Below are 18,838 nucleotides of genomic sequence, written 5' to 3' on the forward strand. Positions count from 1 at the left end.
CCTAATGTTTCTTTTGATCACTCTAGTTGTGAGGCTTGTATACTTGGAAAACATTGTAAAACTGTTTTCTCTAAGTCTACTACATGTTATGAAAAATGCTTTGACTTAGTTCATTCAGATGTTTGGACCTCTCCATGTGTGTCTAGGGATAATAACAAGTATTTTGTGACATTTATAGATGAAAAATCAAAATATACTTGGGTCACCTTACTTTCCTCAAAGGACCGTGTGATTGATGCTTTTATAAACTTTCAAAACTATGTGACCAATCAGTTTAATGCCAAGATTAAAGTGTTTAGAACAGATAATGGAGGTGAGTATACAAGCAATCGATTCAAAGAACACCTAGCAAAGCATGGCATTATACATCAAACAAGTTGCCCCTACACTCCTTAACAAAATGGGGTAGCCGAAAGAAAGAACCGACACTTGATGGAAGTTGCGAGATCGATGATGTTTCACACTAATGTTCCAAGGAGATATTGGGGAGATGCAGTACTAACAGCCTGCTATCTAATCAACCGAACTCCAACAAAGATATTGGACGATAAATCGCCTTTTGAGGTACTAAACCAATTTAAACCATCACTTAGTCACCTAAAAGTGTTTGGATGTGTATGTTTTGTGTTAGTACCAGGTGAGCTAAGGAACAAACTGGAAGCAAAAAGCACCAAGTGTATGTTCCTTGGTTACTCCATTACTCAAAAAGGCTACAAGTGTTTTGATTCGGTCAACAACCGCACATTTGTCTCTCGCGATGTCAAGTTCCTTGAAGACCAAGGCTACTTCGACAAGAAGGATTGGGCCGGCTTGAGAGATTTGGCGACGCCTATGGATCAGTCAGCAGGTCTCAAGTTCCTCCTCGATCATCTTGGAGTCAACCCCACTCAGCCGACGCATCTGTCCCAGGATTCTACACCTGACTCACGTACCGACTCATCGCTGCCCGAACATTCCGACCAACCGGTTGATGTTGTGGCTCCGAAGCCGGAGGGGGAGAACAGTAGGCTAGATGAACCTGAGGTGGAAGCTGCTGGGTCTGGGGAACCAATATCGACTGAGCCGGCTCCAGACCCACAACCGGTCTTCCAGCCGCGTCGGAGCACACGCGTCCGGTCGCATCCGTCTACTTGGAAGGACAAACGTGTCTACTACAACAACCAAGCTATGGCACATCCCATACAAGCTGTCTGCTCCCTTACGCACCTCCCTATGGATCATCAAGTGTTCCTTGGGAAGCTAGATGCACAACCAATACCAAACACTTATGAGGAAGCGAAAGCAAGCAAAGAATGGCTTGGAGCGGTAGATGATGAAGTGGGTGCCATGATACGTAATCACACGTGGGATGAAACTGACCTACCAGTAGGGAAAAAGTCAGTGAGCTCAAAGTGGGTCTTCACAATCAAACACCTCAGCAATGGAGACATTGAGAGATACAAGGCACGGTTAGTGGCCCGTGGCTTCACACAAACATACGGCCAGGACTACAAAGACACGTTCGCACCAGTGGCAAAACTTCATATGGTGAGAGTAGTCCTATCCTTAGCCACGAACCTATCTTGGGAGTTATGGCAGATGGATGTCAAAAACGCCTTCCTACAAGGAGAATTAAAGGAAGAAGTTTACATGACACCACCACCGGGCCTTGAAGACATGATCGCTCCGGGAAAGGTATTGAGACTAAGGAAAGCTATATATGGTTTAAAGCAATCACCACGAGCCTGGTATCACAAGTTGAGCACCACACTCATTGGATATGGCTTTAAGAGGACTCACTCGGACAACTCTCTCTTTACTCGTCAAAGTGATAAAGGTATAGTGGTTGTGCTCGTTTATGTAGATGATCTTATCATCTCTGGAGACGACCATGAAGGTATAAAAGATATCAAAACTCATTTAAACTCTGTGTTTGATATAAAAGACCTCGGTGAGCTTAAGTACTTTCTTGGGATTGAAGTGTGTCGTTCTCCGGAAGGCTTATTCCTTTCCCAACGAAAGTACACCCTTGATTTACTTTGTGAAACAGGAAAGTTAGGAGCTAAACCAGTTGACACACCGCTCCCTGATTGCTACCAAGTTGAACGAAAGGGGGAGAGGAATGATCCTCCATACGAAGACCCCTCTCGCTATCGTCGTCTTGTGGGTAAGCTTATTTATTTAACACTTACTCGACCTGACATTTGCTATGCTGTGAATCAGGTTAGCCAGTACATGAAAGCTCCAACAACATACCACTGGAACATCTTGGAAAGAATACTTCACTATCTCAAGAAGAGTCCAGGCCAAGGCGTATGGATGGGCAAGAATGACAACACCGACCTTGTGGGATATAGTGACGCAGATTGGGCTGGTGATAGGACTGATAGACGGTCTACAACAGGCTACTGCACCTTCATAGGAGGCAACCTAGTTACGTGGAAGACCAAGAAGCAAAAGGTAGTGTCAATGTCCAGCGCCGAGTCCGAATATAGAGCGATGCGAAAGTTAACTACCGAGCTCACTTGGCTCAAGGCGTTATTAGAAGAACTAGGCATCAATCCATCAACACCAATACCTATGCACTGTGACAATGAAGCCGCCATTCACATAGCCACAAACTCGGTGTTCCATGAAAGAACGAAGCACATTGAGTTGGACTGCCACAAGGTTCGCGAGAAGATTGAAGAAGGAGTTACACTCCCATATCACACACCAAGTGTAGACCAACTCGCTGATATCTTCACCAAGGCCGCCTGTCGTAAAGTGTGTGACCACATTCACAACAAGCTTGGACTGGTGGACTTGACACACCCTTGATCAAGCCCTCTACCCATGACCACCACACTCTTTTTTCTCAAGGGAGTTTTGTCCCATGTGGTTTTCTACCTTGAGGTTTTTAACGAGGTAGTGGCTTATGGGGTTCCAAGCTTAACCGTTCACTTAGTTAAGCTTGAGGGGGAGTATTAATCTCGGCCATGAGATCAAGGCTGTCTGTACGGCTGTCCGTACGGCCATCCGTACAAGCGTCCGTGTGGCCTATGGCTTTGGTCCTTAAGTGATGGCACAATCCAAGTAATAAGAGGAAGAGGCCTAGATAACATTGAAGCCCAAAGTGAAGAAGGATCTAGAAGAGAGGATAACAAAATATCTTATGGGAGAAGGCACATGCTTACATTGGGAGCGAGTCAACGAGCCAACCAAGGGAAGGAGATGTCGCTTTCCCTCATTAATACTTGTACTATCAGCTCTCTCTCCTTCCCTTTGTATGCCTAACGGCTATATGCTCTATGTTTACCTATATATGGCCATGTAAACAACATAAGAAGTTAACTAACTAAGTCTTTATTCTATACCCTCATTTCTTATTCAATTCTCTCCTCATTCTACATTATACATTCCGCAATTCTAACACAAATTTAACCCGAACTCTTATGATTAGTCAAATGCATTGGATTGTTACATAGTTTGACCCTATAAAGAGTAACATAGCTGTTCACTGGTTCGAATCAATGTTTTCTCTGTTTTAGCCTGTTTCGGGACAAAATGGGTAAAAGTGGTGTCTAAACACTCCAAAGTCAACCCAAAGTCTTATAATTAGTCAAATGCATTGGATTGTTACATATTTTGACCTTAGAAAGAATAACATAGCTGTGTACTTCTTCGAATCAATGTTTTCTCTCGGTTTTAGACTGTTTTCTTGGTTTAAGCCTGTTTTGGGATAAAACGGGTTTAAGTGTTGTCTAAATACTCCAAATTCATAACGAACTCATACAATTAGTCAAATGCATTGGATTGTCACAGATTATAATCCTAGAAACAGTAACAAAGCCGTTTACTGCTTCGAATCAATGTTTTCTTGGTTTTTATGAACACACACACCACTGTCCGTACGTCCGTACGTCCGTACAACTAACACATTGGGCCGTCCGTACCATTTAGAGGCCTTGCGAGTCCAACCCATTGAGAACAGTCCCTAACGGTCACAAGACTTCGAAAACCCTCTCATTTAGCCGTTGGCGGCAATGTGCAAGTTGGTGTGCAAGTGGGAAGCAAGAGAAGTCAATTAGAAGTCACATGTAGGTTTAAGGAAGAGATGTCACTATCGATCATGTAACTTGTGCATAGGATCTCTAGAAGAATATTCTACTTTGTATAGCCCTTAAATAGATTGTAACTAGGAACCAAATAAAGTAAGAAGGGAAAATTCTTCTTCTACACTTCATCTATCAACTCTCTACACTCGCATACATTCTCTCTCTTTCTCTTGTTCTACACACACTTGATCAATACACTCCCATACACTCAAAACTTACATGGTATCAGAGCCATTTCGCTCCTAAGTCTGAACCTCTCACCCACCTTACACTTCCGCTTCATATCTCTCTTCATTCTCTTTTCGACTTGAAAGTCATTCCCCTTTAACCGTTGGATAATAGCATTGACCAGCGGACAAAACTCCATGGAAGGCACCAAAACCTTGATTGTTCCAGTTACTCTCAAAGGAGAGAACTATTTGTTGTGGGCAAGGACCACAAAGACGGCTCTATGCGGCCGAGGGCTTTGGACCCATATTACATCAAGTGAAGCTCCAAAAGGAGAGCCAACCGAAGAAGGCAAAACTGTAGCCGCAAGTGGTGAAGAAAAATGGTTTCAAGAAGACCAAAGTGTTCTAGCCATCATACAAAACTCTCTCGATGCTCCAATACTCGAGGCCTACTCGTATTGTGAAACGGCCAAGGATCTATGGGATACCTTGCAAAATGTTTTTGGTAACACTACCAACCTAAATCGAGTATTTGAGATCAAGAGGGCTATCAACAACCTAAGTCAAGAAGACATGGAGTTCACCAAACACTTTGGGAAGTTTCGGTCTCTTTGGGCAGAGCTTGAGATGCTTAGGCCGGCTACACTTGATCCGGCCATCTTGAACGAGAGGCGCGAGCAAGACAAGGTGTTCGGCCTTCTCCTTACACTGAATCCGTCCTACAATGACCTCATCAAACATATCTTGAGGTCAGACAAGCTCCCTAGCCTAGAAGACGTATGTAGCCAGATTCAAAAGGAGCATGGCTCCATGGGGCTGTTTGGTAACAAGGGGGAGCTTGTAACCGCTAACAAGGCTGAAATAGCGACCGCAAACAAAGGCTACTATCGAGGTGAAGACAAGAACCCTCCAGTGTGCAACCACTGTAAGAAGCCAGGCCATTTCAAGAATCAGTGTTGGATTCTTCACCCACATCTTCGAGCCAACCGGTCGATGAATAATTGTGGCGCACCGAGAGCACATCAAGCAATCATGGAGTCGTCGAGTGCAGATCCAAACCATCAAGTCTCGGATGTGAACGGAACTGCCCTGGCTGCTAATACTGACCTTGTGAGGAAGTCTGACCTCGATGCACTCATCAAAGCACTCAAGGAGGCCTCCGGTAACTCTTTTCTTGCTTTAAAACCAAATAAACCCCTTATAGTTGATTCAGGTGCATCTCATCACATGATTAGTGATTCGAATTTGATTAATGAAATTAAACTTGCCTTAGGAAATGTGACTATAGCTAATGGTGAACAAATACCTGTTAAAGGAATAGGAAATTTGAAGTTGTTTGATAGGCAATCTAAAGCATTTTACATGCCTAGTTTTACTTCTAACCTCTTGTCCGTTAAAAGGGCTACAACTGATTTAAACTGCTATGCAATATTCTGTCCTAATGAGGTATATTTTCAGGATATTGAGACAAGTAAAGTGCTTGGTCAAGGCTCTACTCAAGATGATCTCTACTTGCTCAAAGACTTAAATTTAAATTCCCCAAACTCTTCTTGTTTTAATTCTACTTCTAGTATTGTAAACAATGTTATTTGGCATGCTAGACTAGGACATCCTCATTCTAGAGCTCTTGAACTTATGTTTCCAAATATTGTTTTTAAAAATGATGAATGTGAGGCTTGTATTCTTGGTAAGCATTGCAAATCTGTTTTTCCCAAGTCATTGACCATTTATGATAATTGCTTTGATCTTGTTCATTCTGATGTGTGGACCTCTCCATGTTTATCTAGAGAAAATCAAAAATATTTTGTGACTTTTATTAATGAAAAATCAAAGTATACTTGGCTAACCTTACTTCCTTCTAAGGATAAGGTTCTTGAAGCTTTTAGTAATTTTCAAAATTATGTGACTAACCACTATAATGCCAAGATTAAAATTTTGAGATCAGATAATGGTGGAGAATATACAAGTCATACCTTCAAACAACACCTCAACAAACATGGGATAATTCATCAAACCAGCTGCCCTTATACCCCACAACAAAATGGTGTAGCCGAAAGGAAGAATCGACATCTCATGGAGGTGGCTCGGTCTATGATGTTCCATACTCATGTACCAAAACGTTTTTGGAGTGATGCTGTCCTAGCCGCCTGTTACCTCATTAACCGGACGCCTACAAAGATTTTGCCAGATGTCTCTCCATTTGAGGTACTAAACAAAGAGAAACCCACCTTCGATCACCTTAGAGTATTCGGCTGTGTTTGCTTTGTGTTAAGACCAGGCGAATTACGGGATAAGCTTGATGCCAAGAGTACAAAAGCAATGTTCATTGGCTACTCCACAACACAAAAAGGCTACAAGTGTTATGATCCAACAGCAAGGCGAGTTCTAGTCTCCCGGGACGTGAAGTTTGTTGAAAATCAAGGCTTCTATGATGCAAGAAACTGGGAAGAACTTCAAGACATGTCTACCTCGGCATCCGATAAGGCCAGAAACCTCCGGATCATTCTTGAACGGCTAGGTGTGGAAAATGATCGGGTCAACCAACAACCAGCTGAGCCAAACTCACCAAGGGAGCCTCATCTACCGACTGAGGCTGAACCAAGCCAAACGCCTGACCCCAACCCGGGTTCCGATCCGATAGCCGCCACACACGCTGATGAAGAAACAGTGCACCATGTTGACGATGAGGTGCGAGATGAGGAAGAAAGTACACCAACTGAAACTGAAGCCACATGAAATGATCATGAGGAGATCATACCACTTAGACGTAGTCAACGCCTAAAATTTGCCGCATCACACTGGAAGAACACACGTGTGTACTACAACAATGTGGCCGTAGCGCATCCTATTCAAGCAGCGTGTACTCTGGCTCACTTTCCACCGGAACACCAAGCCTTCCTCAGCCAAATTGATGAGCATTGGGTTCCCCAAACATATGACGAGGCCAAGGATCAAAAGGTATGGCGTGATGCAGTTCAAGCGGAGCGAACGGCTATGGAGAAGAACCATACATGGGACGAATCTGACTTACCAAAAGGGAAAAAGGCTGTCACCTCACGCTGGATATTCACCATCAAGTATAAGAGTAATGGGGAGGTTGAACGCCACAAGGCACGCCTAGTTGCCCGTGGGTTCACGCAAACGTATGGGGAGGATTACCAAGATACGTTTGCTCCGGTGGCCAAGCTCCATACCGTACGAGTTGTCCTCTCTTTGGCTGTGAACTTAGATTGGGAACTCTGGCAAATGGATGTCAAGAATGCATTCTTACAAGGCGAGCTTGAAGATGAGGTGTATATGAGGCCACCACCCGGCTTGGAAGATACTATTGGTCCAGGAAAAGTTTTGAAGCTCAACAAGGCGATATATGGTCTTAAGCAGTCACCTAGAGCATGGTACCACAAACTTAGTACAACCTTGCTTGGGAGAGGTTTTCGAAAGTCAGAATCAGATCATACACTCTTCACACTACCAAGTGACAAAGGTATAGTAGTCATTCTAGTATATGTTGATGATATCATCATATCTGGAAGTGACAAGGTAGGTATCCAAGAGACTAAAGAATTTCTTAAGTCTGTTTTTGATATTAAATACCTTGGAGAACTTAAGTATTTCCTTGGGATAGAGGTGTATCGATCCAATGAAGGATTATTCTTGTCCCAAAGAAAATATGCACTTGATCTCTTAAGTGAAGCAGGAAAGCTTGGATCGAAGGCTGTAACCACACCACTTGAGGAAAACTACAAGACAGCCGGAAAGGGGGAGCCCCCATTCGAAGATGTTACAAAATACCGACGCCTAGTAGGTAAGCTCATATATCTAACCATTACTAGGCCTGATCTTTGTTTTGCTGTGAACCAGGTAAGTCAACACATGCAAAACCCAACAAGACATCACTGGAACATGGTGAACCGAATCCTCAAGTACATCAAAGGGTCACCGGGGCAAGGCATATGGATGGGAAGGAACAAGAACACCGAGTTGGTAGGATATTGCGATGCTGACTATGCCGGAGACCATGAAGATCGCCGTTCAACCACCGGGTACTGCACATTCTTAGGAGGGAACCTAGTCACATGGAAAAGCAAGAAACAAAAGGTTGTCTCCCTATCGAGTGCAGAGTCCGAGTATAGGGCCATGAGGAAGTTAACTACCGAGGTCATGTGGCTTAAAGCTCTATTAAAGGATCTTGGAATTGAATCACCAAAGCCTATCACTATGCATTGTGATAATGAAGCAGCCATTCACATAGCCACCAATTCTGTATTCCATGAGAGAACAAAGCACATTGAAGTTGATTGCCACAAGGTGCGAGAGCAAATACAACTTGGAGTCACTCTCCCATGCCACACCGACAGCAAAGAACAACTAGCAGACATATTCACAAAGGCAGCCAGTTCACAAGTGTGTGAGTACATTCATCCCAAACTCGGCCTCAAAGATCTCACTCGGCCATGAGTATCTACACATGACACCTACACTCTTTTCCCTTGAGTATAGTTTTTCCCAAGTGGTTTTCTATACTAAGGTTTTTAATGAGGTGGGTGTGCATGAGTCCAAGACTGATCAATGCTCATGATCAATCTTGAGGGGGAGTATGAACACACACACCACTGTCCGTACGTCCGTACAACTAACACATTGGGCCGTCCGTACCATTTAGAGGCCTTGCGAGTCCAACCCATTGAGAACAGTCCCTAACGGTCACAAGACTTCGAAAACCCTCTCATTTAGCCGTTGGCGGCAATGTGCAAGTTGGTGTGCAAGTGGGAAGCAAGAGAAGTCAATTAGAAGTCACATGTAGGTTTAAGGAAGAGATGTCACTATCGATCATGTAACTTGTGCATAGGATCTCTAGAAGAATATTCTACTTTGTATAGCCCTTAAATAGATTGTAACTAGGAACCAAATAAAGTAAGAAGGGAAAATTCTTCTTCTACACTTCATCTATCAACTCTCTACACTCGCATACATCCTCTCTCTTTCTCTTGTTCTACACACACTTGATCAATACACTCAAAACTTACAGTTTTAGCCTGTTTCGGGACAAAATGGGTAAAAGTGGTGTCTAAACACTCCAAATTCAACCCAAATATTTATAATTAGTCAAATGCATTGGATTGTTACATAGTTTGCCCCTATAAAGCGTAACATAGCTGTGTACTGCTTCGAATCAATCTTTTCTCTCGGTTTTAGCCTGTTTTCTTGGTTTAAGCCTGTTTTGGGATAAAACGGGTTTAAGTGTTGTCTAAACACTCCAAATTCATAACGAACTCATACAATTAGTCAAATGCATTGGATTGTCACAGATTATAACCCTAGAAACTGTAACAAAGCTGTTTACTGCATCGAATCAATGTTTTCTTGGTTTTAGCCTGTTTCGGGACAAAATGGGTAAAAGTGGTGTCTCAACACTCCAAATTCAACCCAAATCTATATAATTAGTCAAATGCATTGGATTGTTACATATTTTGACCTTAGAAAGAGTACCATAGCTGTGTACTTCTTCGAATCAATGTTTTCTCTCGGTTTAAGCCTGTTTTCTTGGTTTAAGCCTGTTTTGGGATAAAACGGGTTTAAGTGTTGTCTAAACACTCCAAATTCATCCCGAACTCATACAATTAGTCAAATGCATTGGATTATCACAGATTATAACCCTAGAAACAGTAGTAGCAAAGCTGTTTACTGCTTCGAATCAATGTTTTCTCGGTTTTAGCCTGTTTCGGGACAAAATGGGTAAAAGTGGTGTCTAAACACTCCAAATTCAACCCAAATATTTATAATTAGTCAAATGCATTGGATTGTTACATAGTTTGCCCCTATAAAGAGTAACATAGCTGTGTACTGCTTCGAATCAATGTTTTCTATCGGTTTTAGCCTGTTTTCTTGGTTTAAGCCTGTTTTGGGATAAAACGGGTTTAAGTGTTGTCTAAACACTCCAAATTCTACCCGAACTCATACAATTAGTCAAATGCATTGGATTGTCACAGATTATAACCCTAGAAACTGTAACAAAGCTGTTTACTGCATCGAATCAATGTTTTCTTGGTTTTAGCCTGTTTCGGGACAAAATGGGTAAAAGTGGTGTCTAAACACTCCAAATTCAACCCAAATCTTTATAGTTAGTCAAATGCATTGGATTGTTACATATTTTGACCTTAGAAAGAGTACCATAGCTGTGTACTTCTTCGAATCAATGTTTTCTCTCGGTTTTAGCCTGTTTTCTTGGTTTAAGCCTGTTTTGGGATAAAACGGGTTTAAGTGTTGTCTAAACACTCCAAATTCATCCCGAACTCATACAATTAGTCAAATGCATTGGATTATCACAGATTATAACCCTAGAAACAGTAGTAGCAAAGCTGTTTACTGCTTCGAATCAATGTTTTCTTGGTTTTAGCCTGTTTCGGGACAAAATGGATAAAAGTGGTGTCTAAACACTCCAAATTTAACCCGAACTCTTATAATTAGTCAAATGCATTGGATTGTTACATATTTTGACCCTATAAAGAGTAACATAGCTGTTTACTACTTCGAATCAATGTTTTCTCTCGGTTTTAGCCTGTTTTCTTGGTTTAAGCCTGTTTTGGGATAAAACGGGTTTAAGTGTTGTCTAAATACTCCAAATTCATAACGAACTCATACAATTAGTCAAATGCATTGGATTGTCACAGATTATAACCCTAGAAACAGTAACAAAGCTGTTTACTGCTTCGAATCAATGTTTTCTTGGTTTTAGCCTGTTTCGGGACAAAATGGGTAAAAGTGGTGTCTAAACACTCCAAATTCAACCCAAATCTTTATAGTTAGTCAAATGCATTGGATTGTTACATATGTTGACCTTAGAAAGAGTACCATAGCTGTGTACTTCTTCGAATCAATGTTTTCTCTCGGTTTTAGCCTGTTTTCTTGGTTTAAGCCTGTTTTGGGATAAAACGGGTTTAAATGTTGTCTAAACACTCCAAATTAATCCCGAACTCATACAATTAGTCAAATGCATTGGATTATCACAGATTATAACCCTAGAAACAGTAACAAAGCTGTTTACTGCTTCGAATCAATGTTTTCTTGGTTTTAGCCTGTTTCGGGACAAAATGGGTAAAAGTGGTGTCTAAACACTCCAATTTCAACCCAAATCTTTATAATTAGTCAAATGCATTGGATTGTTACATATTTTGACCTTACAAAGAGTAACATAGCTGTGTGCTTCTTCGAATCAATGTTTTCTCTCGGTTTAAGCCTGTTTTCTTGGTTTAAGCCTGTTTTGGGATAAAACGGGTTTAAGTGTTGTCTAAACACTCCAAATTCATCCCGAACTCATACAATTAGTCAAATGCATTGGATTATCACAGATTATAACCCTAGAAACAGTAGTAGCAAAGCTGTTTACTGCTTCGAATCAATGTTTTCTTGGTTTTAGCCTGTTTCGGGACAAAATGGATAAAAGTGGTGTCTAAACACTCCAAATTTAACCCGAACTCTTATAATTAGTCAAATGCATTGGATTGTTACATATTTTGACCCTATAAAGAGTAACATAGCTGTTTACTACTTCGAATCAATGTTTTCTCTCGGTTTTAGCCTGTTTTCTTGGTTTAAGCCTGTTTTGGGATAAAACGGGTTTAAGTGTTGTCTAAATACTCCAAATTCATAACGAACTCATACAATTAGTCAAATGCATTGGATTGTCACAGATTATAACCCTAGAAACAGTAACAAAGCTGTTTACTGCTTCGAATCAATGTTTTCTTGGTTTTAGCCTGTTTCGGGACAAAATGGGTAAAAGTGGTGTCTAAACACTCCAAATTCAACCCAAATCTTTATAGTTAGTCAAATGCATTGGATTGTTACATATGTTGACCTTAGAAAGAGTACCATAGCTGTGTACTTCTTCGAATCAATGTTTTCTCTCGGTTTTAGCCTGTTTTCTGGGTTTAAGCCTGTTTTGGGATAAAACGGGTTTAAATGTTGTCTAAACACTCCAAATTAATCCCGAACTCATACAATTAGTCAAATGCATTGGATTATCACAGATTATAACCCTAGAAACAGTAACAAAGCTGTTTACTGCTTCGAATCAATGTTTTCTTGGTTTTAGCCTGTTTCGAGACAAAATGGGTAAAAGTGGTGTCTAAACACTCCAAATTCAACCCAAAGTCTTATAATTAGTCAAATGCATTGGATTGTTACATATTTTGACCTTAGAAAGAGTACCATAGCTGTGTACTTCTTCGAATCAATGTTTTCTCTCGGTTTTAGCCTGTTTTCTTGGTTTAAGCCTGTTTTGGGATAAAACGGGTTTAAGTGTTGTCTAAACACTCCAAATTCAACCCGAACTCATACAATTAGTCAAATGCATTGGATTATCACAGATTCTAACCCTAGAAACAGTAACAAAGCTGTTTACTGCTTCGAATCAATGTTTTCTTGGTTTTAGCCTGTTTCGGGACAAAATGGGTAAAAGTGGTGTCTAAACACTCCAAATTTAACCCAAATCTTTATAATTAGTCAAATGCATTGGATTGTTACATAGTTTGACCCTAGAAACAGTAACAAAGCTGTTTACTGCTTTGAATCAATGTTTTCTCGGTTTTAGCCTGTTTCGGGACAAAATGGGTAAAAGTGGTGTCTAAACACTCCAAATTCAACCCAAATATTTATAATTAGTCAAATGCATTGGATTGTTACATAGTTTGCCCCTATAAAGCGTAACATAGCTGTGTACTGCTTCGAATCAATGTTTTCTATCGGTTTTAGCCTGTTTTCTTGGTTTAAGCCTGTTTTGGGATAAAACGGGTTTAAGTGTTGTCTAAACACTCCAAATTCATCCCGAACTCATACAATTAGTCAAATGCATTGGATTATCACAGATTATAACCCTAGAAACAGTAAAAAAGCTGTTTACTGCTTTGAATCAATGTTTTCTTGGTTTTAGCCTGTTTCGGGACAAAATGGGTAAAAGTGGTGTCTAAACACTCCAAATTCAACCCAAATCTTTATAATTAGTCAAATGCATTGGATTGTTACATATTTTGACCTTAGAAAGAGTACCATAGGTGTGTACTTCTTCGAATCAATGTTTTCTCTCGGTTTTAGCCTGTTTTCTTCGTTTAAGCCTGTTTTGGGATAAAACGGGGTTAAGTGTTGTCTAAACACTCCAAATTCATCCCGAACTCATACAATTAGTCAAATGCATTGGATTATCACAGATTATAACCCTAGAAACAGTAACAAAGCTGTTTACTGCTTCGAATCAATGTTTTCTCTGTTTTAGCCTGTTTCGGGACAAAATGGGTAAAAGTGTTCTCTAAACCCTCCAAATTCATCCCGAACTCTTATAATTAGTCAAATTCATTGGATTGTCACATATTCTGACCCTAGAAACAGTAACAAAGCTGTGTACTGCTTCGAATCAATGTTTTCTCTCGGTTTTAGCCTGTTTTCTTAGTTTAAGCCTGTTTTCTTGGTTTTAGCCTGTTTCGGGACAAAATGGATAAAAGTGGTGTCTAAACACTCCAAATTTAACCCGAACTCTTATAATTAGTCAAATGCATTGGATTATCACAGATTATAACCCTAGAAACAGTAACAAAGCTGTTTACTGCTTCGAATCAATGTTTTCTCTCGGTTTTAGCCTGTTTTCTTGGTTTAAGCCTGTTTTGGGATAAAACGGGTTTAAGTGTTGTCTAAACACTCCAAATTCATAACGAACTCATACAATTAGTCAAATACATTGGATTATCACAGATTATAACCCTAGAAACAGTAACAAAGCTGTTTACTGCTTCGAATCAATGTTTTCTTGGTTTTAGCCTGTTTCGGGACAAAATGGGTAAAAGTGGTGTCTAAACACTCCAAATTCAACCCAAATCTTTATAATTAGTCAAATGCATTGGATTGTTACGTATAATGACCTTAGAAAGAGTACCATAGCTGTGTACTTCTTCGAATCAATGTTTTCTCTCGGTTTTAGCCTGTCTTCTTCGTTTAAGCCTGTTTTGGGATAAAACGGGTTTAAGTGTTGTCTAAACACTCCAAATTCATCCCGAACTCATACAATTAGTCAAATGCATTGGATTATCACAGATTATAACCCTAGAAACAGTAACAAAGCTGTTTACTGTTTCGAATCAATGTTTTCTTGGTTTTAGCCTGTTTCGGGACAAAATGGATAAAAGTGGTGTCTAAACACTCCAAATTTAACCCGAACTCTTATAATTAGTCAAATGCATTGGATTGTTACATAGTTTGACCCTATAAAGAGTAACATAGCTGTGTACTGCTTCGAATCAATGTTTTCTCTCGGTTTTAGCCTGTTTTCTTGGTTTAAGCCTGTTTTGGGATAAAACGGGTTTAAGTGTTGTCTAAACACTCAAAATTCATAACGAACTCATACAATTAGTCAAATGCATTGGATTGTCACAGATTATAACCCTAGAAACAGTAACAAAGCTGTTTACTGCTTCGAATCAATGTTTTCTTGGTTTTAGCCTGTTTCGGGACAAAATGGGTAAAAGTGGTGTCTAAACACTCCAAATTCAACCCAAATCTTTATAATTAGTCAAATGCATTGGATTGTTACATATTTTGACCTTAGAAAGAGTACCATAGCTGTGTACTTCTTCGAATCAATGTTTTCTCTCGGTTTTAGCCTGTTTTCTTGGTTTAAGCCTGTTTTCTTGGTTTTAGCCTGTTTCGGGACAAAATGGATAAAAGTGGTGTCTAAACACTCCAAATTTAACCCGAACTCTTATAATTAGTCAAATGCATAGGATTATCACAGATTATAACCCTAGAAACAGTAACAAAGCTGTTTACTGCTTCGAATCAATGTTTTCTCTCGGTTTTAGCCTGTTTTCTTGGTTTAAGCCTGTTTTGGGATAAAACGGGTTTAAGTGTTGTCTAAACACTCCAAATTCATAACGAACTCATACAATTAGTCAAATACATTGGATTATCACAGATTATAACCCTAGAAACAGTAACAAAGCTGTGTACTGCTTCGAATCAATGTTTTCTCTCGGTTTTAGCCTGTTTTCTTGGTTTAAGCCTGTTTTGGGATAAAACGGGTTTAAGTGTTGTCTAAACACTCCAAATTCATAACGAACTCATACAATTAGTCAAATGCATTGGATTGTCACAGATTATAACCCTAGAAACAGTAACAAAGCTGTTTACTGCTTCGAATCAATGTTTTCTTGGTTTTAGCCTGTTTCGGGACAAAATGGATAAAAGTGGTGTCTAAACACTCCAAATTTAACCCGAACTCTTATAATTAGTCAAATGCATTGGATTGTTACATAGTTTGACCCTATAAAGAGTAACATAGCTGTGTACTGCTTCGAATCAATGTTTTCTCTCGGTTTTAGCCTGTTTTCTTGGTTTAAGCCTCTTTTGGGATAAAACGGGTTTAAGTGTTGTCTAAACACTCCAAATTCATAACGAACTCATACAATTAGTCAAATGCATTGGATTATCACAGATTATAACCCTAGAAACAGTAACAAAGCTGTTTACTGCTTCGAATCAATGTTTTCTCTCGGTTTTAGCCTGTTTTCTTGGTTTAAGCCTGTTTTGGGATAAAACGGGTTTAAGTGTTGTCTAAACACTCCAAATTCATAACGAACTCATACAATTAGTCAAATGCATTGGATTATCACAGATTATAACCCTAGAAACAGTAACAAAGCTGTGTACTGCTTCGAATCAATATTTTCTCTCGGTTTTAGCCTGTTTTCTTGGTTTAAGCCTGTTTTGGGATAAAACGGGTTTAAGTGTTGTCTAAATACTCCAAATTCATAACGAACTCATACAATTAGTCAAATGCATTGGATTGTCACAGATTATAACCCTAGAAACAGTAACAAAGCTGTTTACTGCTTCGAATCAATGTTTTCTTGGTTTTAGCCTGTTTCGGGACAAAATGGGTAAAAGTGGTGTCTAAACACTCCAAATTCAACCCAAATCTTTATAGTTAGTCAAATGCATTGGATTGTTACATATGTTGACCTTAGAAAGAGTACCATAGCTGTGTACTTCTTCGAATCAATGTTTTCTCTCGGTTTTAGCCTGTTTTCTGGGTTTAAGCCTGTTTTGGGATAAAACGGGTTTAAATGTTGTCTAAACACTCCAAATTAATCCCGAACTCATACAATTAGTCAAATGCATTGGATTATCACAGATTATAACCCTAGAAACAGTAACAAAGCTGTTTACTGCTTCGAATCAATGTTTTCTTGGTTTTAGCCTGTTTCGAGACAAAATGGGTAAAAGTGGTGTCTAAACACTCCAAATTCAACCCAAAGTCTTATAATTAGTCAAATGCATTGGATTGTTACATATTTTGACCTTAGAAAGAGTACCATAGCTGTGTACTTCTTCGAATCAATGTTTTCTCTCGGTTTTAGCCTGTTTTCTTGGTTTAAGCCTGTTTTGGGATAAAACGGGTTTAAGTGTTGTCTAAACACTCCAAATTCAACCCGAACTCATACAATTAGTCAAATGCATTGGATTATCACAGATTCTAACCCTAGAAACAGTAACAAAGCTGTTTACTGCTTCGAATCAATGTTTTCTTGGTTTTAGCCTGTTTCGGGACAAAATGGGTAAAAGTGGTGTCTAAACACTCCAAATTTAACCCAAATCTTTATAATTAGTCAAATGCATTGGATTGTTACATAGTTTGACCCTAGAAACAGTAACAAAGCTGTTTACTGCTTTGAATCAATGTTTTCTCGGTTTTAGCCTGTTTCGGGACAAAATGGGTAAAAGTGGTGTCTAAACACTCCAAATTCAACCCAAATATTTATAATTAGTCAAATGCATTGGATTGTTACATAGTTTGCCCCTATAAAGCGTAACATAGCTGTGTACTGCTTCGAATCAATGTTTTCTATCGGTTTTAGCCTGTTTTCTTGGTTTAAGCCTGTTTTGGGATAAAACGGGTTTAAGTGTTGTCTAAACACTCCAAATTCATCCCGAACTCATACAATTAGTCAAATGCATTGGATTATCACAGATTATAACCCTAGAAACAGTAACAAAGCTGTTTACTGCTTCGAATCAATGTTTTCTCTGTTTTAGCCTGTTTCGGGACAAAATGGGTAAAAGTGTTCTCTAAACCCTCCAAATTCATCCCGAACTCTTATAATTAGTCAAATTCATTGGATTGTCACATATTCTGACCCTAGAAACAGTAACAAAGCTGTGTACTGCTTCGAATCAATGTTTTCTCTCGGTTTTAGCCTGTTTTCTTGGTTTAAGCCTGTTTTCTTGGTTTTAGCCTGTTTCGGGACAAAATGGATAAAAGTGGTGTCTAAACACTCCAAATTTAACCCGAACTCTTATAATTAGTCAAATGCATTGGATTATCACAGATTATAACCCTAGAAACAGTAACAAAGCTGTTTACTGCTTCGAATCAATGTTTTCTCTCGGTTTTAGCCTGTTTTCTTGGTTTAAGCCTGTTTTGGGATAAAACGGGTTTAAGTGTTGTCTAAACACTCCAAATTCATAACGAACTCATACAATTAGTCAAATACATTGGATTATCACAGATTATAACCCTAGAAACAGTAACAAAGCTGTGTACTGCTTCGAATCAATGTTTTCTCTCGGTTTTAGCCTGTTTTCTTGGTTTAAGCCTGTTTTGGGATAAAACGGGTTTAAGTGTTGTCTAAACACTCCAAATTCATAACGAACTCATACAATTAGTCAAATGCATTGGATTGTCACAGATTATAACCCTAGAAACAGTAACAAAGCTGTTTACTGCTTCGAATCAATGTTTTCTTGGTTTTAGCCTGTTTCGGGACAAAATGGATAAAAGTGGTGTCTAAACACTCCAAATTTAACCCGAACTCTTATAATTAGTCAAATGCATTGGATTGTTACATAGTTTGACCCTATAAAGAGTAACATAGCTGTGTACTGCTTCGAATCAATGTTTTCTCTCTGTTTTAGCCTGTTTTCTTGGTTTAAGCCTCTTTTGGGATAAAACGGGTTTAAGTGTTGTCTAAACACTCCAAATTCATAACGAACTCATACAATTAGTCAAATGCATTGGATTATCACAGATTATAACCCTAGAAACAGTAACAAAGCTGTTTACTGCTTCGAATCAATGTTTTCTCTCGGTTTTAGCCTGTTTTCTTGGTTTAAGCCTGTTTTGGGATAAAACGGGTTTAAGTGTTGTCTAAACACTCCAAATTCATAACGAACTCATAAAATTAGTCAAATGCATTGGATTATCACAGATTATAACCCTAGAAACAGTAACAAAGCTGTGTACTGCTTCGAATCAATATTTTCTCTCGGTTTTAGCCTGTTTTCTTGGTTTAAGCCTGTTTTGGGATAAAACGGGTTTAAGTGTTGTCTAAACACTCCAAATTCATAACGAACTCATACAATTAGTCAAATGCATTGGATTGTCACAGATTATAACCCTAGAAACAGTAACAAAGCTGTTTACTGCTTCGAATCAATGTTTTCTTGGTTTTAGCCTGTTTCGGGACAAAATGGGTAAAAGTGGTGTCTAAACACTCCAAATTCAACCCAAATCTTTATAATTAGTCAAATGCATTGGATTGTTACGTA

The 18,838-nt window shown here is 39.4% G+C and overlaps 1 protein-coding gene across 1 annotated transcript; it reads left to right on the forward strand.

Moving 5' to 3' along the window:
* Positions 1 to 4,819: 4,819 nt before the first annotated feature.
* LOC147928450 (uncharacterized) lies at positions 4,820 to 7,806 on the forward strand. The gene is made up of 5 exons (XM_087486151.1): positions 4,820 to 5,717; positions 6,597 to 6,953; positions 7,086 to 7,373; positions 7,476 to 7,641; positions 7,791 to 7,806. The coding sequence occupies exons 1-5, from the start codon at positions 4,820 to 4,822 to the stop codon at positions 7,804 to 7,806; spliced, it is 1,725 nt and encodes a 574-aa protein (XP_087342277.1).
* The last annotated feature ends 11,032 nt before the right edge of the window (positions 7,807 to 18,838 follow it).

Source organism: Camelina sativa, chromosome 14, assembly GCF_030686135.1.
Source record: "Camelina sativa cultivar CO46 ecotype springtype chromosome 14, ASM3068613v1".
Taxonomy (NCBI): domain Eukaryota; kingdom Viridiplantae; phylum Streptophyta; class Magnoliopsida; order Brassicales; family Brassicaceae; genus Camelina; species Camelina sativa.